This window comes from Hypomesus nipponensis, chromosome 18 (genome assembly GCF_054491055.1).
Source record: "Hypomesus nipponensis isolate SF chromosome 18, ASM5449105v1, whole genome shotgun sequence".
Taxonomy (NCBI): Eukaryota; Metazoa; Chordata; class Actinopteri; order Osmeriformes; family Osmeridae; genus Hypomesus; species Hypomesus nipponensis.
Window position 1 is genome coordinate 11,729,456 of NC_140378.1, and position 24,132 is coordinate 11,753,587.

At 38.5% G+C, this 24,132-nt stretch overlaps 1 protein-coding gene across 1 annotated transcript in view; it reads left to right on the forward strand.

Moving 5' to 3' along the window:
* LOC146252116 (metabotropic glutamate receptor 4-like) overlaps positions 1 to 1,696 on the forward strand; it is a 78,661-nt gene extending 76,965 nt beyond the window's left edge. Inside the window, exon 10 of the mRNA XM_084680205.1 lies at positions 56 to 1,696. Coding sequence (XP_084536331.1) covers positions 56 to 105 — 50 coding nt within the window. The 3' untranslated portion in view covers positions 106 to 1,696. The remainder of the gene's footprint in view (positions 1 to 55) is intronic.
* The last annotated feature ends 22,436 nt before the right edge of the window (positions 1,697 to 24,132 follow it).

A 24,132-nucleotide genomic window follows, 5' to 3' on the forward strand; every position in this document is an offset into this window, starting at 1 on the left:
TTCAATCTCAATGTGTTTTGCTCAATGTTTCTTTTTCTCACTTCTCTATGTACAGCTTTGGCTTCCAAGCAGACGTACATCAGTTACAGTAACCACGCCACCTAAAAAAGAATACAGTTCCTTTCCAAGCTGAACAAGGAGCTGCCTGTGGAATGAACCCCAGAACTGGAACACACATGAAAAAGGAAAAAAGAAAAGGTGAAAAAGAATAATCATTACAAATACAGAATGGATGTCAACTCCATGAGGACCAGTCAAGGTTTAAATACCACACAAAACTAGAAGGGCAGTTTCCTTTGGGGATGGGGAGGTGGAGGGTGTCAGGGAGATGTGACAGTGAAGTTTCCTCCTCCCTATCCCCTCCCTCCTTGAAAACTAGAGATGACAAGCAGTAACATTTCCAAATTAAGACTGGGAGAGTGACGGAGAAACAGTTTTCCTTCTGGAGTGTCTTTTGTTATGTTCTCTCTCACACCCACTTGAACCTTTTCTGTAATAGTGACTTCATTTTTTTCCCCTCAGTCTACAATTATTTGAAGTCTGGTGATAACAAAAGGCTTGTAAAATGTAGCCATTTTACTTTAAACATTGCAAAACTAACTGGAAACTTAATTTTTTTATTATTATATTGTTGCTGTGTGGGATGTTTGTTGAATTTACAGTAAACATTGTGTTGTCATTCAGTTTACAAAACAAAGATGCTGTCAGTTTGGTCATGTTGACACTGGTTTATGCAACACTATGACCTTTGGTATGCCTTATCATTCAATGCTACAGCATGGATTAAATACTGTACATTCTTTCTACAGTCAACTTCAGGAGGTATGGGAAATCCAAGCAAACAGTTGGTACTACCTGTACTCAAGTAGTCTGTAATAATGACAATCCCATCCAATTTTATCTAAGCAGTCCTTGTGTCCACTGTCCAGTCCTTGAGCATGCCCACAGGAGCATCATGTGTACTGTGCTGTGTTGTCAACGTCTATGGAATGCAACATCTGTGAGGATCATAGTTTAAATGAATTGTTTCAGTGACATAATTTTGGGGTACCAGTGAGTGAACAAAGGCTTTAAATACCCCATACCTTGAAAGAGTATGTGCTCATTGGACCTAGCATCAGTAAATGTCAGCCAAGCCAGACTTGTCCCTGGTTGCAATGTTGTTGATCATAATGATAAAGATATATTTTTCTGTTGAATTGACTGTGGTTCCATTAGCGGTGATTTGGGCTGGTTCATTCTGGAGGCTTCTTCAGTTCAGTGTATTTCTCCTCTCTTCACAACCATTCATATTGTGCTTCTTTAAAAGATCATTGTACAATATCCAGAAGGAAAACTATGGAAGAAGAAGATTATAAACACCATTCGAACCAGAAGACAAAGCCTGTGGTTGGATTCATGTCTCTCTGCTCTCAGCATCAATAAACATTTCAGATGTTGCAGAAAAATGAAACTGTGTTATTTTTCTTTATTTGATAAAGTATTGTGGGATTGTTTGTGTTTGTGAATATGATGATTTTATGCTTTTTGCCTTTCCCCTCATAATTCCCCCCCCCCCCCCAACACTTCGTCTGTGTTGCAAAATAGAGTATGTAAGTGCTGACCGAAATTAAATGGCAAGTTAATGTACGTTATTAAAAAGTGATTGATCATGCTTTATGTAATGACCTATTAAAAAAGAAAGCTAAAAAATTACAGTGCCTGGATATTTATGAATTACATATAGAAAACTGGAAAATGTGTAGAGCATGTTCATTTTTATACAAAATATTTCTAATAAAATACTGTTTTGCTAATGAGTGTTGATTCTTTTTGTTTTGGAAAAATAGATATGTATACACCATATGTTATCTCGAAGTAAATGTTGCGTACGTTGTTACTAGTCCTCATTTGTAGCTTGGTAGTGGGAGAAACTCAATGCTTGGGACAGATTTACACTGCAGTGGGCACATATCATTTGTGGTCTTAGTCTGTGTACATGATCAAACATATTGTAGGCAGAGGCACAATCATGCAATGCACCAGCACCCACCCTGCACAACACTGTGTAAATCATATACAATGACAAAAAACTAAGGTTGAGCATACACCTCCTTGACAAGGAATAATGTGTACTGTAGCTGGAACATTGAAATAATGAAGTAACAACTCAATTCAAGAAGTATCTGAGAGTAAACAAAAATATAATGTGATTGATCATTCCAATTTAAAAGATCAAATCTCAATCAGAATTGTGATATTGAGCAACGTTTAAGATGTAGGTATGATTTGTGGGATTTGTGTGACAATTAAAAATAAAACTGTACAAAATGTTATTTTTATGGCCCTTTTTACAAGCAATTTCTCAGAGGGCTTTACAGATGCCTATGGATCAGAACTTATACTGTAACCAACCTAAATCTTCAAAGCAGACAAGGATAAAATCCCAATAAACTTCTGAACCCTTCCATGAGAGAGCCCGTCCTCTACAGTGTTGGTGATACAGAGGTGCAAAGCATGCTGTAGGCTGGAGACAATTCTGTAATAACAAGTAGGTTTTTACAAATGTGTGAATGTTTAAGTCACACAAATTCAGAGTTCTGCATTTGCAGAGCATCAACAATGTCCTACATTGATACTTGTCAGTTTGGGGCAGCGGTCAGCTACAGGACTGGGAAGTAAAGGCTCAGTGTAAAGTCAAGTCGGATTCAGCATAGAACTCTCTATCCCTGTCCATCAGGGAATTCAAAACCAGTGGCTGCAAGGTTGTCTATGTCAAAATGTTAGCAAACCAGCAACCTGGCAGATGTTGGCAGCTCAACACCCCAGACCAGTGAGGTGGAGTGAAAGAGAAAGGTTCAAGACTGCAGAAGAGAAAGTAGCCAGTCAAATGTAAGCTACAGTAGTGCAGGGGTTCAGCCGGAAGACTGACCAAGGAGGTCTTTCTGCAAAGTTTTCAATGTTGCTTTAAACATTGAGACAGTGTCAGTCTCACTGTTTGAAACAGGAAGTCTAATCCAGAGGCGAGAAGCTCCTGTAAGAGAAAGCCCTGCCTCCCGCTGTTTTTTTGTAATACTACTACTGTAGCGTGTACAGGCACGTTATTTTCCATCTGACAATTTTTTATATTATGTGTGGAAGATAGAGCTAGCATCAGCTTCACCTACATCCGAATATGAAGATAAATATATCTGCTTGTAAAATGCTTTCTTTTAATCCACGTTCTCTACATTGGTGTTCATGTAGTATTAATGTCACATGCGCATAATAAATGTCACCTAGGAGGCAAATCTCAGGTATTCCTACATGATTTAAAACATCGGAATTTCCACAGTGAAATCTGACAAACACCTCACGTCATCATGGCCTGTGGCTAAATCTGTACTCTTCCATCAAAATGGAACAGGATAGGATTCTAATATTCCACTGTCATTTTTATAGCTGAATCTTAAAAAAGCGTGTTGTTCACAGGCGTCAATGTTGTCTGCAGCATTGCAGGAAAGACAAATTAATATCTGGGTCAGACAGAAAATGTAAAAGCACAACGTATGTACTGGTACTAGGTGGTCCACTTACATTAAGGAATGTTCCTTCTTCTGTCCATCAGAAATAATGAACCTAGATCATAAATCAAATACAATAATATCACCAACTCTTAATATGGGTTGTCAGTACAACTGAAGTAAGGCAGTCATGTTGAAGTTATGAGGTCAGGAGCTGTCTGTTATCTGCACAGCTTTGTGTCCAGGGACATTTAAACCTTATCTCTGTGCAGGTGTGTCTCCCTCTATGCAGTTGAAGTTATTTCTGCTACACAGGGCTTTGTGTGGTGCAGGAGGACAACATGACCAGAACAAGGAGAGGAGAAATATTTTATGGCTGAGGCAAAACTTTGGGATTTCATGTTTGGAACTATCCATACTAAGACTGGGAAATATCTATAATGTTTCCAGTAGTGTGATCCTTTCTGGAAACAGTAAATACTGAGAGTAAATCCAATCGTATTTTGTCAAATGAGTTAGACATAACTACAATTCTGAGAGAGTAGACCACAGCTCATATCTATCTGTCATCACTATCACACACCTGATGAACAGTGGCAAATCACCTCACTTACACGTCTGATTCCCATCGACCAATCACAACATACACAGGTCGATAGGTGGCTTTATTTTACAACCTGTCTTATGCTCTCTTCCTCTACTCTTCAGCTCCTCTTTCTGCTACCCAGGCACCTCGAGGGGATTGGCCAGGGCACCATGAAGTCTAGGACTCAACTGCCAAAGCCAGTGTCTTCTGGATCACTCTCATTTATTCATTACGTAATACATGGATTGTTGTTACTTCAATTAAAACGTCAGTTGTTGGTGTCACGTCTGTGCATGTCCACTGCTCCTCCGGAGGGCGATGCAGATCCTAGGACACACCTTTCACCTTTCACCTGTCACTGATGTCCTATTTAAGGACAGGAAGGCCCTCCTCATTCACTCCGTCATGGTTTGTCGTGGACACATGTGAACCGAAGTTGATGAGAATACGTTTTCTACCGTGGATTACTGTTTCTTTTGTAGCATTTTGGAATATACCTCTTTTGTTGTGGATTATATGGACTGTACTGACTGCTCCGCTCTGTGAAGTTCACAGTAGCCGGATACAAACTTTCCTTTCCTCTCCCTGTTTTTTCTGGTTTCCTGTGTGGATTAGCTTTTGTTGAAATATTGCCCACTCTGTTCCGAGGAGAACTCGGCATCAATACATTTATTGAACCCTACACCTGCATTCTGTGCTTGTGCTTCAGACCTAGCCTGATAGTTGGAACTTGTGAACTTGTGAAAGAACAGTGCAACACAAGTAAGCAACTCCAAAACAAAAAGAAAAAAAAATCAATTCATTTTATGTTCTGAAAACTATCACTTATTATTGCACCCTGTTTGCAGTAATGGTCTGTCTTTTTGTGGTGTGATCCGTAAAAAGTGGTGACATGGGAGCAATCTGTGCAACATCCAGATTTTCTCTTAATGTTAAAAAAAAAAAAAACTGTAAACTACTGATGAAAGCATTTGTTTTACGAGTTCGGTTGAAACACGCCCCATTCTCACAGCCCAACGGAGAGTTCTCAGACTCATATTTTAACTAGAAAATTGACTATGACAACGTCAGGCTATACTAAAACAGCATGTGAGCACCAATATAATCATTCTTAGACCTAAGTTTTTATTCAGTTTAAAGTTGGTTTTCTGGACACAGCTTAAACTTAATCCGACATTACAAACATTTAGTAAGATCCTTCTTAACTGTTAGCGCAAAATTCTTTGAGACATGATTTTTTTAAACATATAGTAACTTCAATGGGCATAGTCCTTTAAATCATATGAGATGGAAACATTTCAGGAAACTCAGTTTCAATTAATTGATACAAATACCAGCAGACATATCCCTACTACAAGTAATTAAAATTACCAAGGTGGAAATTCACTATGGATATTAACAGCATTTTCTGGATATTAAATTAACTTAGCACACCACATTGCAACATCAGACCTTATAGAGAACTGTATGAGCGAGGAACATTCCCAAAGTGTTGCTCCAGACTTCCTCTTCTGGGAGTAAATAAGCCTGGTGAGAGCTTCAAGCCCCCTCAGCAGGCAATCAAGACCCTCTGAAACAACAGCAAATACCGAATTGTCATCTGAGGTGACCAAAAAAGTAGCATTCTTTAATATATCAAGTGGTGGATCTCATTTTGTTATGCATTATTCAGACAAAATTCACAGACAAAGTACTGTTGCAGTCAAGATAGTGTACAATGAAGTTTTCTGTTTGGAGTTAATCTAAGTTATGAGACTCATTCCGTAGTATGTTAGTGTATCTCAGTGTTTGTGTATGTGTGGAGTATATATGCAAGTGTGTGTGTTTATCCCGGCATTGTTGTTGGGGGCAGTGATTTAGGATCAGCAAGGCTCCATCTCATCAGTCTTCACACACAGTACTTTACACAGGCTTCCCTCCTCTCCAGCTTCTGCCTCCCCACCGTAGTATTTACGTGTTCACTTGGCTGTGCTACTGGAGGGGATGGCCTATATGTCTCTCTGAACCCGCTGAATAATTTAGCTCAACAGCCATTCCTGTAAAAACCCCATCTATATTAATGAACTGCCTGCGAGCACCTGGATCATTGTATGAGGTGTCTCTGAGCAGGCAAACCCTCACCTCCAACTCGTTGTACAGTCGCCCTGGCCCAGGGCTAATGTTGGGGGTAACATATTAAATAACAGTGTTTTTTTTGTGGTAATGATTAATATAGAGGACTACTGTCCTTCTTTGGTGTTAATATTACATAGAAAAAGGTTTTTACTTTTCTTAAGATTTTCTCTTTTCAGGAACAATAATAATGGGAACAGTAAATTCATGACTTGTAGCCAGATAATCTCTAAAGATCAGATTAATAACATTAATGGATTGTTTGCCCTTCTGCTTCTCATCTTTGGGCTTGACCTTTGTGGTCAACTCATTGCAGCGTGCTGCCCTCTCAGTCCTGGCTCAACTGTGTTCAAGTACTTGCCGCATGTGTACACATGCACAAGTGAAGCCTAACGAGTCCAGGTTGTTACAGCCACATCTTTAATACTTTGAGCTGCTGAGAATATCTTTGGTCTTCATTATCCTGTGAAGTCATGCTCCAACTTCAAAGATCTGTTTGACATTTTAGAAATTTGTCTCTGCTACAAAATAAACTGATGACAGATCAACTATTATCTAAGTTAATATTAGGCAAAGAAGAAAACCTTGCCTAATTACATAATTCCAGACAAAAACCTTCTCTGAACATCTTTCAACACAATACAACTTGCTGAAAGCTTCTAGGCATGATTCATTGTATGAAATATTAAGTGAAGATAAATTTGTTTTAAACTTCCATAGTTTCTTGCTTGACAAGAAGACCATCACTCATTTAATAAGTAAATCAAAGTAAATGAGTCCTGTTCCCCCTCCCCCTCTCTCTCTTTCTCTCTCTCGGTCTCTCTCTTTGTCTATAGTTCTTACTCTTCCATGCCTTTTCTCTCATAAACAGTCAATGAACCTATTCCTTTGCTCAGCTCAACATCTGCTGCCATGACTCACCATTTGTCTTTATGGTCAGTGATTTGCTTTCCACCAGGACCAAGGTAGGTTCTGCAATTTCATTACCAGAAATGTTGTATTCAATTGAAAATAAATGAAAGCTTTAGCAAAGAAAAAATAAATAAAAACAAAAAAGTCTTCATGGGTAATGCATGGGCAGTTCGTATGGGAGGTTTTACTCGCTGACATTCATTGGCACCGAGCCAGTTTTTGGAAAGCCCAGAGACAAGAGAGCAGTTTATATCCCTCAACCCCTCTGTATAATGTCTCTGTGGTTAGCATATTAGTTCACACAGGTGAGAATTCAACTACGCCTCTGCAGTCTGTCAAACCGTTACAGTAACAGCAGCAGGCTGTGTCAACACTAAGTACAACAGCATTACAGTAATTTGACTTGTCATTGACATGTTTTTCCAGTGATGAGAATCGCCTGTTATGAAGAGTATCTGTTAGGATAATTTCTCAAGTAATGCACAGAGTCGTCGGATTCAAAGAAAGTACAATAGTTTAATGCTTGCCAGCAAGGAGACAAAGTCTGATCGCAATACAAAGTTTGTCCGCTAGCATGTTGTGCTAGCTAGCTATTTAAGCAGAACCGCTCTTTACAGTCATTGGTTAAGACAAAGGCATGCAAATGTTCCATTGCTCTTCTTCATTGGCTCCTTGCATAGACCTGGCGCAGGAGTGTGTGCGTGCGTGTTTGAGTGTGTGTGCCTTTTGACCCCTGTAAGCTTGACCACATGATTCACCCAACACAGATAAGGCCAGACATCTTTTATGGCCTCTCCAGTAAGAGAGAGTGGTCAGCCCAGGTCACCTTGTTTACATATGCCTCGTGTTCCCCAAAGTTCAGATTTGGGGGTAGGCCTCTCTCTACAATTCTGCTGAACACAGAATCATTCTTATACAGGATAAATGTGCTACATCTTCAATTTTCCCAACAGTATCTCAAATATCTATAAATTTAAAACAAGTTACGTGTAATCGTTAGTATATGATTATCTTACAGTAACATCAAATTGCACAGTACATATAAATCAGAATGCAATAGATAATTGTCCTTAAGAGCAAATACAGTTTTATAACTTGGCTGGTGCACAACCTGGGAGATACAGTACTAGGTGCAATTTTAGGATCCAGAAGACAGGTTTTGTGCATCAGTAAATGGACTGGAAGAATACCTGTTGATGTGACTTTTCATTCTTCACCCAGCTTAGCTCGCTGAGCAAATGACAACCGCAGGGGCAGCAGAGGACCTGCAGGCCGTAGTTGCCAGGACAAAGCCCACAGTAGGCTAAATAAACCAATGTGAGCCAACATAAACACTCGGTCCTGGTTGAATGAATGAAGCTGATACAAGGAAACAATGCTGGCACATATTTTCACACCCAGAACAATTGTGTTGTACCACATCAGAGAGGGAATAACCATGTTCTATGGCTTCAATTTTTGCTTTGAATCACATTTGTGTGTGTGTGTGTGTGTGTTTTGTAACCACAGAGCGTACGTTTCAGAAGCTGGCAAAAAGTATGAAGTCAATTGGAGTCGCAGGAATTTCAGAGGCAGTGGAGCACAGGGTTAGAATAATACAAAGTACCATGACAGTATTTTAATCACTGACCAGCCTCCTTCTAAAGAGAAGACTCTAGTGCTCTGTTGTCACTGTAGTAGGAGAAGGACATATTGTTCATTTGAAAGAGACAGCTAACTAGGAAAGCAGTGGATGTGGTTCTATGGAGTTTAGGTTAGTTATCGAATAAAGGAAAGTCCATCTCCAAGACTCATTCAATACAATCACAAGTTTAACAGGAGTCTGTTGTTGAATACAATTGACATGACTGGTCTTACATACTGATGGTTGGGCAGGACAGAGCCCTAACTTGTTTTTATTTGTCATATGTTTATATCGTTTATACCTTGTAAATATTTTTGCATCAGATTTTAGATTGTATTTAATTATTCATACTGTATTATCTATCTTTTGTCTGTCTCTATGCTGCTAAAACACCCAAATTTCCTACCTGGGGATTACGTAATTCGTTTTGTCTTATTTTATTTGAAGTTCTTAAGTACTTAAGCAGCCGATTATAATACATGGGATTTAGAGTCAATGAAGAAGCTGAGGAGGAAATCTGAAGGGTAAAAATGAGAACAATTTGAATGAACACTAAGATAAGTGTCTTCATGTCACCTTTGCCATTCATCAGTCCATAGATATGGAGCAACTCGTAAAAGAATGTGCCTCATTACATCCAATGTGACCTGTGAATAGGACATGTCTACTGTAGTGTAATCTGACAAGAAGTAATGATGTGCCAAATAGTAATGATGGCTGAGGACTGATGATCATGTATGGAGAGGGAGATGTTTATCAAGAAAACCAATGCCGCTGACAATACTTTTTTTCAGAAGGAAATGTAACAGAAGAGAACATATAAATATATATTCTGGTTTGGTTGGAAACTTCTTTAAGTAATGTCTGCTGAATCCTACAGGGTCAAAAATTTGCTTGGAAATTGGTTTACTGTAATTTGACTTTGTATGCAACATAGTCTAGTGTTGCTGTTGTGTTTACATAAATTTCAAACATTTCTGCCATATTCATTCAGCACCCCTAATACCTGACAACAATACTCTATGTTCCACTTTTTATAAGAAGGGTGAACTTATAGACCAGAAAAGTATCTATTGAACAAATACAGTTCAGTGCATTTCGTATGGTTTATATTGCTCCTGTTTGGTTTAATTGGAGGATATCCTAAAATGGAATAGCAGGTAGTGCATTAATACTATTCTCTAACATCATAAAAAATATTCCTGTGATCTCTAGAGGGGAATACATTTTTTACAGACTTGCTAAAATGATAAGTAAATTGGAGAGCTGTGGGTACTCCTTCCCAGAGACAGTTTTGTACATGTATACTTGGTTTTGGAAGACACCATTTGAGCAACACTGGGATATTTTAAGTAAATATTATTATTTAAAGGAATATTTATTTATTAACGGTGTAATCCCATCCTAGGGCTATGCTTTACCAGCAGGGGGGCAGGGAGGATAAATCATCTGATGTTTTTCCTGATGTTTTTATTGTATGAAACATGCTGTCAACAAGCAAATGATGCTTACATAAATTACTCTTGTATACTTACTTAATGTAGAAAGCAACCTTTCAAAAAATATGTACGTATCAATTTGTCATACTTGTTATCTAACCCATTTTCAAACGTGGGCACATGTATTTACATGAATGATATACATAATAATAACAGTCATGATGTTTAAAGAAATTAATGAATGGAAAATAGTAATCCCATTATAATAATGAAAATACATGGGAATCTGACTGTTAGAAAGACATACAGGATATGAACAAGAGCAACAGGTACCAACTGTAAAACATGGTAACCCTTGGTAAAGTATACGCGTATATGATAGATAAACTTGACTGCTTACAGAAAAGTTTAAATACTGATCCATGATGCTCATAATTAACCATCAGATGTTATGAAGCACAGTGAAACAGAAGGCCAGTCTCAATCAAAGCTGGTGTCCAAGTCATCAGATTCCCTCAACACCTAATCTACACACCTTGGGACAAACGACACAAGGGATGAGAGTAAATGAATCATGGGTAGCCGTCAGGGACAGGAAACGATTAAAGTGCCCCTAGCAAGGGCTAAATGAAATGGAACGGATTGTAAAAGCAGTCTCAAAGATGACAGCCTTGAAGAGCCTGGCGATTTATGAGGGAGGTTTACAGAGATTTATGGCTTATTTGGACTTGGGGCTGAATCCCGAGATCACAGGGGTCCTCTAGAATTGAGGTTTAGAGAGAAAGAGAGGGAGAGAGAGAGAGAGAGAGAGAGAGAGAGAGAGAGAGGGGGGGGGGAGAGAGGGGGGGAGAAGCGGGAGAGAGAGAGAGAGAGAGAGAGAGAGAGAGAGAGAGAGAGAGAGGGGAGGGGGAGGGAGAGAGAGAGAGAGAGAGAGAGAGAGAGGGGCGGGAGAACTTGTGTCAGATGGAAATAAACGTATTCCATACTGTAGAACAAATTATTATGAAAAATTACAAATGTTATTTACCTGATCATATAGGTTTGCAGTATGCGGACCATTCACCTTCCAAGTTTAGAGAGCGTGTGGGTCCTACATTTCACCGAATTGGTAAGGGAGAGACGTTCTCTCTAGTGCAACAAGTTTCACTGTTGGTGGCATTGCATGGGATATGTAGTCCCACAAACCCTCAGGCACAATGAAAAAGAAGAAGACGTTCCACCACACGCTGACTTCACAACATCAGGCATAGCCCACAAACAGGGAGAATCACCATTCACAACAAGAACCCCACCTAGGATTTAAGACAACACAGTGAGAGGAGACTGCATGCCTAACCCAGGTTTAACATTGTATTCTACTAAACATGCCAGAGTCCGTCAAATATAAACTGAACCATTAACCTTTTCAGACATACATTATGTAATTTACAGAAGATATAATAGTAAGCAAATTGATTTTTTTTTATACTGAGCCAAATGTGTATTGATTAAAAATGTACTATTTGGCTAAAACATCTACAGTTTATACATACAATAGAATGATCCTAACAGATTGTTTTTCACATATTTTTAGTTCACACCAGAGGAAGGGAAACTGAATCGGCAGACCTCTCTAATATGCCCCCCCACTGCTCTTCATCACTGGCTGCAGATACATGGCTTCTGTTAGGACCAGGACCTCTTGTCTAGAGAATAATGGTTTCCCACATGGGGCATGCATCCAAGCCCTGTCAATAAGCCAGGGGAGGTATATCATAGTCCTCATTAAGGCCAGCTATTATGGACCAGCTGGTTCACAGCGCAATAAGACAGAATTAAAAATGGTCCTTTTCATTTCTGGCCTAAGTGAACAATGCAGCCTTGCTGTCGTCCTTGATGACATTACAACATAGAAAGAGCCAGTGTATTTATCTAATTCCATTTGAGTACTTACCGTAAACCATCAGCTTTTTGGACTCGCTCATACAGGTATACCTTTCCTTTTTTTTCTGTTCACAAGATGAATATCACTGGAATGGAGCAGTCCCTAGACTATTATTGGAGGTTTTCTGACATCAGAAATTAACAAGACAAATTCAGAGTGGTTTAAACTAACTTTTTAATATGATGCATATTTTACTCATCCATTACACAAGATTGTTCCTGGTGCTTCAACACCACACAGTGGAGCCAGCTGGTAATGATTTCACCGAAGAAAGCATGTCCTTCAGATAGCACCATTGACGCCAAATTTGACTCCACCATGTATATTTTGAGGAAAGATATATATGGACTAGTAATTGTTCACTTTGGTTGTAGTATATAGTGTGAACATACATCACACAGTTATTTTTACTCCTCTGTTGTACATCCATCCATATATACTTACATACTTGTTTAGTTAATAGCTGACAATTACCATCACATTCTGTACTGGTAGTCTAGTTAATAAAATCCTCACATCTTGAAGTTGCAGAGGTCATTCTAATCCACAATTTAAAACCCAATTACCTGAATTTATCAGAGTGGTAATAACAAGATATTCCAGGCTGGCCTGGACTCAAACAGACACGCTGCATTAATCCCCCCCAGGCCCATCCTCATTTGCCTGTCTCCCACATGAATATTAGCAATAATAAGGAGGATCTTCTAGGCTTTCCAACCTCTTGGTTCCATTTGTTTAATTGAGTGTAAACTTGTGTTTGACAAACTTTTATCATGTCCTTTCTCATACCAGATCCTTCACAGCACACGCGTTAAGAGACGTATAGTTGGGAAGGTGCTTTGCACTTACAAACGTGTGAAGGGGGATGTCTTTGGTAGCATTCTCTGAAAGTACAATTTAGTCTAATAAAACGCCCCAGCAGACAAAATTATATTTCAAAAGGTGTTCATTGAGACCTAAACTACTCTATATTCTCATAACGGTTTTACATAAATTACACAAATAGCAGGTTCTGAAAGGACGTGAAGTTAACAAATGCAAAGATGTGAGACATCTCTCCAACAGCCGACTGCAACTAAGCCATGAATGCAGATCAGTATCGAGCTACTGATTTAACATCTATTTATAAATGTGTTGTCACTATCAATGAATAGACAGTAGAGAACACATATTAGAGCCTTGCAAAAACTACACTAGATAGAATTGTTTTTCTTGTTATCCCGGAATGGAAAAACAGACCAGATGAAGTTGCCTTCATTCTTTGAGGTCATGCTGTTATAGTATACTGTATAATTGGTGGGACTGCCATTAAAGACTCTGTGGAGTAGCTAACCACAATCACACACTCTTCTAAAGGACTGGAGTTACTCTGAGTTGCATCACTTGGCCTATGCTGACATAAGATTGTTTGAGGTTTCTCCACCCCTCTATGCACAAAACTCAGGTAAGTAGTCTGACCTAGACTGGATGTGGCCTCACCCGTTCATGATGTAGCTCTCTGGTTTGTTGTGCTTTTAAACTCCTCCAACTTCCCTGGACTGTGTGACAGGAAATCATAGAATGCATGGCTGAGCATGATCTCTGAGAGCTGTGCATTCACTCTGACTGACAGCACTCTCTTGTCCAATACTGAGTATGAGAGAAATTCTTATGAGTGTGATTCAACTGTAGAGTTGTCATCATCCTTGCTGACAACCTTGTATGCTTTTCTGATCAAACAATGGTTCAAGGTCTGCAAAATTAACTGATAGGGGATTCGAACTGCAGATGCAGCATCATCCTTTCCCACTCAGAGGTGATTGCCAGCACACCCCTTTGTGGAACACTGGGACTTCACAAACTACCGGGCTGGTAGCTCTGGCTCTAGCAGCTTAAGCAGTCATTGTCAGCACACACCGGAGATGTGTTTTAGAATTGGATAAAAGTTTTATATTAATTCACCATGGACTTGTCTGAAATGAAAAGTATTCGTACAGTAACAAATTGCTTTATAGATTTACAGTGGTTAACAATGGACCCTTCATCAATCGAAGAACTATAAAAGTAAGTTCTTCAAGTGTATGATGCATTTAATTTCTTTAGCAAATAGTGCTGATTCCTAATAGGTCTGGTGTTGGTTAAACAACGATAATTACGCAGCATCAAGCATTTGTAAAAAAACAAACAAACATAGAAACATTAATAAGATATGTTTTTATACTGTTTTATGCATTGATTAACACAGTTACAAATTATTTAATCTTGATAAATAGGAACCTTTTCAAGGAGTTTCATTACTGGATTTTCATACTTTATATATTACTATTATACCTAAATTAAGTATTTTGCTGTTTTTATTGATCGACATCTGAAATAAATGTAAAACTTACATGGTATTTCCACACTTCCACACATTTAAGTCAGCAGTCTAATGTACTTTATGACTTTAATCTACATCAGGAAGTCTCCCAGATTGTTATATTTAATACTGTGTACACTATAGCCGACAATACTTTTATACTGTACTATCAAAATATTTATTTTGTAACCATCCAGTGACATACTGTACAGAATGGGATTGGGACCATCTGATCCATACCTTTCCCCATGATGATCTATGTTGATATGCACAGGCAGATTCATTGGATTTACGGTGCTGTGCTGCACTGAATATTGTCTCAAATAAAACACAAAGGAAAATGTCCCTCTATACCTGATTGAATTTCCTGAAAAAGATTTTTTCGGCTGCATCAAGTTGTTGGATGACCTTCAGACCACACTGAAGTATTCACAGTTGAATTAAAGACATCCTACTGGGCGTCCTTGAGTGGGAGTTTTCAGTGCCCACCATACAGACAGAAGGCTGCAATGCAAAGCCTGTAAAGATTCACTTTGAAACAATAATTACGTTCCGAGCAGAGGTCTGTCCTTTAACTCCCACACGTCATCCCTGCTCAGCTCTCAAGGACGAAGCCAAAACAGCCGTTGAAACACCGGGATTCACCAATAATAATCAAATGATTACACACGATATAGCTGGCATACCTTAAACATGATCTCATATAATATGTTAATTAATCTTCAAGGATCTTTTCATGGCTACATGGCTGCAATAGGTAAATCCACAGAAGTTCTGCCAAACCATTATCACACATTTAATCTGAATTAATGAATCAGAATGGGTTTTAATCGCCATGAAAGTTTGCACAGACAACGAATTTGCTTTGGCAGGAAGGTGCATACATTAAACATATAGGAATCTTAAAAATTGAAGTATGAGGTCTAACTATACTAAAAGTGTATAAACAAACAATACTAAGTGGATTTATAATTTAAATAGAATAGACAATAAAATATAAAATAAAATATTACGTTACCATAATTTACAATATAAAAATACCAAATAATAATAATAAAGTATTACAAAAAATACAAATGGTACAAAAGATACAATGGTGTGTAAAGCTTTGCATTGACTACAATACAGAGCTACTCTTAAATTAGCATGAAACCCAGTACAAGGTTCTCATTTTGTGAAAGGCATGCATTTAGTCACCAATAGCAGAGGCAAATGTGTTGTGGAAGAGGTGCCCCGTTTGAAGTGACCAGAAAACACATTTCCAGGGTGCTTTTGAAATGAAGTCACTGACTGCCAGTGACATATCATTGCTGTTCATTTATTCTGAAGAACAAACTCAACTTACCTACTGTCTGAGAATTTGTCTGCCGGTCAGCAGAGTGCAATAAGGATTCATTTAACCTCTGCTCCTAGTGATCCTCAGTAGCAGTCTGGAAAAATGTCAGCCATTAGTGTGTAGAGAACTGGATGTACCTGCAACCTTGTTATAAATCGCAAACACAGTGTCACAGAATACCACCACACTAAAACCGTGATGATTATTCAAATAGTGCATTTTCCTCTCACTCCCAAAGAAAAACTTGATCATGTTCAAGACAGTAACTTGGCTTGTTCTATGCCAGGTCATATTGTCCTGTGCATTGCAATCATGTAGTATGACCACACAGTTATATTATCAGGTCATACAGAAACAATTCATTTGATCAAAAGGAATAAAACACACCCAACAAGGGATTTGTAATTCAACCCTCCTCTTTCCATGCTTCTGCATTTCATAGGTTTTGAAATTGATTTTTGTCTGCTGCTACGTTCCTGCTATGTACCTGTTTATTCCAGGATGTTCTGGCTTATAGCCTGTTTGTACCATTTCCAATTTGGTACAAACAGGTATTCACTATGCCCTTTCTTAATGACACGATCTCTCTTAACATGGGTTTAATCAGGCTATAATATTCATTTTTTTTATCTAACAGTTAATCAGATATTTCAATGTGATTTTCACTACCTATGCCTAACTTAGTATTGGCTTTATTACACAGCAGAATTTAATAATAATACAGCTCCATATCAATTCTTTGTTGAAAACAAAGCCCTTTGCCTGAAATATGGCAACCATTGAAACTATTATATTTGAGCCAATGATCTATCATTTTGTCATCGAAAAAATAACTCTACGGTTCAAAAGTTCACATCATAATAGATCCCATTTGAAGTATCTCCAGACAAATACTGGGAGAACATGGAGGGGACAATTAGCATGAACATGATGACAGAGAACACCACAGAATAAGGAGAACAGGACATTCTCTCATACAATGATTCAATTAATGCGTACCTCACAAAAAGATTAGCAGATAAGAAAGGGAGATCTCAAAATGGAGTGGAGACTGAAGAGGACAAAGGTATGTAATCATGATGGAGGAAACTAGATGACATTGTGACATGACGTCAACTGCCAACAAACAACTAGAGTACTATGTACTCTGATACACTCAGTACTTTTCTCAGTTTTAATAGGAACTACACTATAGGAAATCATTCTGTACTGTTTATTGTTCTCTAATTTGGATATGTGGTTGTATACTAGGGTACCATACTGGAAACCATCAAACAATTACACCTGCTCAACACACCAGGAATCCATAAAATGGTGATGGAATCCCATTCTCTACAAAAGCAGGGGAGAGGCTGCTACTGTTGGTGGTACTTAAAAAGTAATTACCTTTCCCGCCTGCCCAAATGTCCATCCAGCTGGCACCGCTGTGTAAATCCTGCGGTGCTAATGGAGGTTCTGTTGTTTAATAAAGTTAAACTTAAGAAGGTAATTTTTATGAGTTGGGGTTTTTTTCATTATGACTGAGGAGCATGAGACCATTATTATCCCAGAATTATTTGTTGCCATCATTCCCCTGCATTGCCTTGCAGGGGACAAGGGTAGTAAAGAAGAACTATGGTCTCTAAAAGGGGAGATATACAGTAGCCTGGGCCTCACATGACAAACGAGGAGCTGGGCCCACACTTATTTATGGCTACTTAAAGCTGTCAGTGAGGGATGATTAAGGGTGAGTGCTTGATTGGAAAGTGTTAGAATGGCACGGTCACTCTGACTCAGAGGCACCAGAGGAAAGCCCAGATGAGAAGAAAGAAGCTGACACCGTACAGGTGATACTGGTTGATTATATTCAAAAGGTTTACTCGTCAATAAGGTGATTGTCAAAGAGAGACAAGTCTAGATTATAATTATGAACTTTGCCCATACTGAAAAGATTGTTTTCATCAAGAGACATGAAACATCATTTTAAAAACTTTAAAGCTGTACCGTGAACTGAAAATATGAGTAATGATTACCTTTAGAGGTTCAGTATGTTCATTTCCATTAGCATTCTTGCTTTTGTAAGTTATTTGTTTTGTTTTTTCCTACCTTAATTATTTGAATGAGAACAATCAATGGGAAGATTGACCAGGCTGTGGGATCTGTGGATTTATTAGGGAGTTAAATCCCGTTCTGGGTGAAAACAGAGTGATTTGGAGATAATGATGAATGAAAAAAGGAAAGTAGCATGTGGGTAAGGTAGATATAGCTCTCATGGGTCATAGGTGAACAAATTGATTAAGGAAAATCAATTTGCAATCACCTTTATGACTATAATATGACCTTTACCCGTCCATTTCACATGTGCAAAGCATACAATTTGAAAAGATTTGTAACAACCCAATGTAGGGGGATTTTCTATTTCATTAAAGCAGCACCTTTCAACATCCATTTCATGTAGTTGCATACAAATGTTTGTTTTGTTGTCGTCTTTGAACAAGTATGTGTCCAGTTTGTTTCACAACAAAACCAAGATGTGAGAGTACATTTTCATCCTTGGAGATGTGAGCTCCAGAGCTCTCACAACTATTTAGTAAGTAGTACGTCAATCACTTTTACAGAGCTTCAGTAAAATGTAACTCAAAGATGGTCATCTTCAGTGCAAGCTTAGCATTTTAGTGGCTAATCTGACATTTACTTTTATAAATTGGATTTCTGATGCAATACAGTTAAAACCATTGTTCAAAGACTGAAACCTTGTTCAATTCCCCTTAGTTTTTCTTCTTTCAACAGCATTATTGTGGCTGCTGATCTGTCATATTAAATGGTTGAATGTGCTAAATGAAATTACTCCAAATTGAATTGTCTGAGGGGAACTCAGAAGCTGCTATAAGCCATTGAAAGATAGAACGAGATGTTGTTACAGTGAAAAAGCATTGTTCCTACATTGATACACCACTACTGTACAATACAGCAGAGGCAGAGTTGATGACTCATGATTGACAAGTGAGTCATTGTTTAAGACAATACAAACTGCTTTTGCACAATTTCTATTTAGGCATATACAGTACTGTACGGTTATTGGTCCCATTGATTAGGTTCACCGTTATGCTTATACTGTACAGTTCGTTTCTCATATTAACCAAAACTGGTTCAAAGGAAAATTTTCCTCAAACCTAGATTGCCCTTGAACAACACAGAGAGTGAATCTGAGTAGATTATCTGTAACTGGTATCAGCACAATCATGTTCAGGAGGACACTGCTCTTTTCTTTACAACCGTCCAGGTAGCACTCATCAACCATGAACCCCAAATGTACATTTAAAAGCCACACTGTACAGTGACGGTGTCAACATTTCCAAATAGTTTGAATCATGGGCAAAGTATTTAAAAAGTTACATGGATAAATAATGAAGATACAGAGTAGATTCGAAAATGAAATTGAATCACATAAATATGGCTGGTCGTTATAGTGCAGTCAGGAGGGAGAACAGTGGGCTGGAGAGAAGGAGAAGCAGCAGAGAAGGATGGCAAATGATTCAGCAACCCTGAAAGCCTGGGATAATAGGTTGAGGGGCGGTTTTAAGCTTTTGCCTCTGTTGCGGTGGCTTGGTGACAATCAAAGAATGACAGGCTCACATCTCTCAAAAGATGCTTTTTCATTTACTTTCAGCAAGATAGCCTTCCTGTATGCCATTGTAAAAGTGCTTCAGTTTTCTCCAGTGAAAGAAAACCCCACTGAATGGAAATATTGGATGGAGGACTTTCAACACATCTGGCTACAGATGTAGTCAGTCATTTTCTTTTTTTTTCGATTCTGATTTTGTACAATTAAAAGATTTTGCATCCAAAAATATAATAGAAATGGGAACACTAATTATGGTGGAAAACAAATTCATAAATTTAAACATTTGATTGAAACGGTATTATATTACTAAACAGTAGACAGTAAATTATTGCTTACTATACTGTTATTCCTTATTCATTTCATCATTATGAAATCGGTTAGCGTAAAGTAGGAAGTAATTCTGCAAAGAGCTTTAGCGCTTCAGATTCTGAGACGAAGATGCAGGATAAGGAATTTGATAGAGATTCAGATTTTTTTTGTGGCCAACATCAAAACATAATACTGCCACCATGTGGAAGCCATGAGGAACAATCGTCAGTCTCTGGTTGTGTTGATAGCTTGTTTAAAAAAAAACTAAGGAATCAGATTACTCTGGGGTCAAAAGATTGTCACTGGGACACAATCCATCCCGAGAATCTGAGTGAACCTGTTGACAAGGAGTTTAATCATCTCAGGACAAACTCAGATATTGTGAGGCAAGACTTTAGAGAGACCTTATCTTGACTGCAGACTAGACTGTCTCTCTTATTTGAGTGCAGGTAGAGTGCTAGTTTCCTCTATGATCACAATGACTCTTATTGAGAGACTTGTTGCTCTTGTTGGTTAGTTGTAACTGATTAAAAATGACTGTATTCAATGTGAAATATTTTACTGTTGATTGCTTTTCTACATGTACACTTGCACTTTTTGAGGTTCATGTTGTTTAATTGTAACTTTTTTAACTGCATGGTCTCATGTTTCTTCCCTTTGGCACTTATTAGTTTTTTTTCACAATATATGCTCATGTTTTGGCTACCCGCAATGTTTGGGGCTATCTCGTTGTTATGATCAGTGACCAATGCACTTTTTTAAACCTATCTCTTGGAAGTCGCTTTGGTTAAAAGCGCCTGCTAAATGAATACATGTAAATGTAATGGTTGGAATATCTGAATGTGTGCTTTGGTTCCTTCATTTTATATGAAGAACCCCTGTTTAACCAAAGCCACTGGATGGAAATACAAGCCCTCAAAATGTAACCACTGGATCGATTAAACTGTATGTTTTATTTAGTGATGTAAGAAACACACCAATTTTAACTAGGAACATTCATCTCATGGATGAATCTTCTCCAAGAAATATTAAAGAGAAAGTCCTAATCTTAAAATATTCGATATGACTGCAGGACTGTTAGACAGTCTATAACATTTCAACAATGTGTAACATTACAAACTAATGTTACCTATACATGTTTCTTATTTAATTTAGTTCAACAAATTAGAAAAAAATAGATGTCCTTGGTCTATTCTGTGTCTGAGTGTGATGACACCCACCTGCTGTCCAGCATTTGTCACATTTACAGCTCCCAGCTGTGTGTTCATGATGACACCCATGAACAATCTTTTCTATTTATACATGGTGCAGGTCCCATAGAACTTTATTATACAAGACAAAAACCTGTTCTCTGTTTAAGCTTGATTTGTGAATGCTTGAGATCGTTGATTCATAAAGTGTAAAAGAACTGTGTAACTCCAGTTTGTGTTGTCAGACAAAGCTATGAACTGAATTGGATGTTCAGCCATGAGATATGATTTTGTCAATTTGCCTGTCTTCGACATTACTGAGGCATGGTGTTGATCCCAGGCCGACAATTCATCTCTAGGTGCTATTTCACCTTTTAAAAATACAACCTATAAAGGAGAATTGGCATCAGTAGAATGTCACCTAAGGAAAGGTCAGTGGACCATTGTGGTTGTGGCATTCCAACTAAACTGTGGTGGTGTTTACAGGACACAGCTTTGTAATCTGTACAGTATGTGTGCTCTGCAGGCCGTGATACACAATGTCTCTATTGGGGCATGATGTACAGTACAGTTCAGAAGATAGTTTGAAGGATGATTAGGGAGGGGTAAATGATTCAAACCTGTGACCATGTGAGGGGGGATCGATGAAGATGATTCCATGGAGAAAGAGAAACACTCTTGCGAAAAAGGAGATGAAAAGTTCGGATGGTATCTCTCAATGTCCAAGGCTTATGAGCACATCAAGACCCCAATGATGCTGCTGAAATACCACATGCCAGGTAATAAGGTGTCAGGGGTCTCAGCCTAAATCAGCTTTCCATCAGGGAAACTCATCAAGACCAGACTTGTGCAGACCGGCATACTGGACACTCCCTTCTATATACTCACAACTTTGTTAAGAGATATTGTAACAATGTCACGGTGAGAGTGGTATCCCACAATATCAGTGGTCATCAGTTATTATTAAAGTGTTGTGTATATGTTGGGTTGTGTATACATTTCTGATGACTGTTCTGATAGTACTGTAAATTGTAATACATCATAGATTAGCTCAGGCAAGGTTATTCCATGATACAACTCAGAGAAAACAACAAAAAATTTCAGATCATGTGATCAACAAACATGAGTCACTAAAACAATGATAGAATCTTTGTGAGCAGATGAGAATAGACATACTGTACACTGAATGTCAGGATCACAATTGCAACCCCCCATTGCCTGCTTTATTGCCATCTGCATGCTGGTTGGTATTGGTTGCATGTGATTTATCACTGTCTGAGGTACGTTGGCCACATGAAAAGGCGCCTGTTGTTTCCAAGAGATCAAGACTCAGAGTTACCATGAACTGAACAGGTGCCAATATACAGGTATGAAGAAAGAAGGCACCAAATAGAATCTTAACCATGAAAAAGTTACACAATATAGATGAAGAATAAACAACCCATTTAAATATATTATGTACTTGGTACCTTAACCAGCTCATGAAAAGACTCACGACACTCCATGTGACCTATGTACTGTACTGTATTAGCCAATGGTTTCCTGCTGTTTGCTCAAAAATAACTGCTGATTTATACATATGGCCTTGATTTGTGCTCTTAACAGATTCACTCTGCATAGTCGACCCGCATGGTGTGATAAATCACCAGCCACCAGGGACTGCCCCCTGACTTGCCATGCCAAGTTCAGAGGAATGGGCCCACTTGTTTACCCAACCTCTCAATATATCACCCCAGACATGTCTGTTAAAACATTTATTATCTTCACTCGAGAGACTGATTCAGGCCTTTACAAGCATTTCTGGAAGTTTAAAGAGATAGGCTCACAGCCAACAGTTACAAGCTAGGATTTTAGTGAAAGAAGACTTTTGAAGACTAAGATTTGACTATGGACTTACGAGGAAGAATTTCTGACAGTGCCTGAATGATTGACACGATTGACAATGATTTCCTGAGCCATTTAACGCTGCCCATTTAGAGCCCTCAATCATGTCACTCTTGCACAGGTCTAGCCCCTTTAAGTGAGAATCAATGTTTGCTCTGTGACTCAACCAAAAGATGTCTTTGTTGTAGACCATATTACCATGATCAGTTAGCCAGATATTCTGAGTAAGCAGGCCCCAGTGACCTAAAGTTGAGATTTCCTTCAGCCTGGTCATGTGTCTAAATAGAGGGGCAGACCCGGCTGTCTTGTTAGCACTTAAGCAGTTCTTCCTGATTGGTTTACCACAGTGGGAATGAAAGCTATGTTGCCTGACATTTTATCAACATGGAAAAGGATAGCCTAAGGGGGTTTAATTCTTAATCCAGGGAGGTTTATATTGGCTCAGACCTAGTCACAATCCTATTCAGTTCCATTAGTGGACTTCTCGCATGAGGAAGGACATCCATTGGTAAAAGACTGGCACCACTTCTTAATGCCAGCAGATTTTCGGTCTGCCCTTTGGAATAAACATATCTGGCATTTTGTAGGCAGCAGCTGGCTTTGGTTTACATTAGGCTATATCTTTTTTATGCATTTGTTCAAGATGCAATTAGTAGATTACTAGTCTTATCATAAAAATGTTAGGTAAATTCCAGGGAGAAGTCAACGAAGATGTAGACTGCACAGGGTATGAACCTACATGAATTTAGCCAGGCCTTTGAACATGTGCCGGGAGTGGAAATCACCAACTGAAAAAACAATTTCACTGACATCACTGTCTGTCAGTTCCTTACATAACTGATTTGTTGTCATGACTTCATAATTAACATTAAACTTAGGCAGCTATATATTCCCACTATCCACTTCCCACTTTTAAATGCTCCAGAATAGATGAGTGCCAAGTCATCCTAGTTAGCTAGCTTTAGGTTTTCTTTTTTTCCTAATTTAGTAACTCTGGTAGATTAATGGCAGATCCAATACAACCATGACCTTAACATTCTTTCAACTCATAGAGCTTCTTATAGAGCTCACCACACAAGAACAACTGCCTCAGAAGACGACAAAGAACATAGATGTACCGCAATTGCACTGCCATATCCTTAATTATCTAATAACTTGTAACATGATAAGAACACAATGATGAAAGGGATGAGTGGCTCTTTATCAGCCTCTGATCTGACATCTACTGAAGACCAAGTGGACATAAAAGCTTCCTTCAAGGTCAACATCAAACCCTTTTTTTTTCATGGCACATGGTAAGTACAAATTGTTTTCTTGCTGATTATTCTAGCAAAATCTTACTGACATGGCTTCAATTCCTTTGAAATCTTTCAAGTTATTAAATGGAAGAAG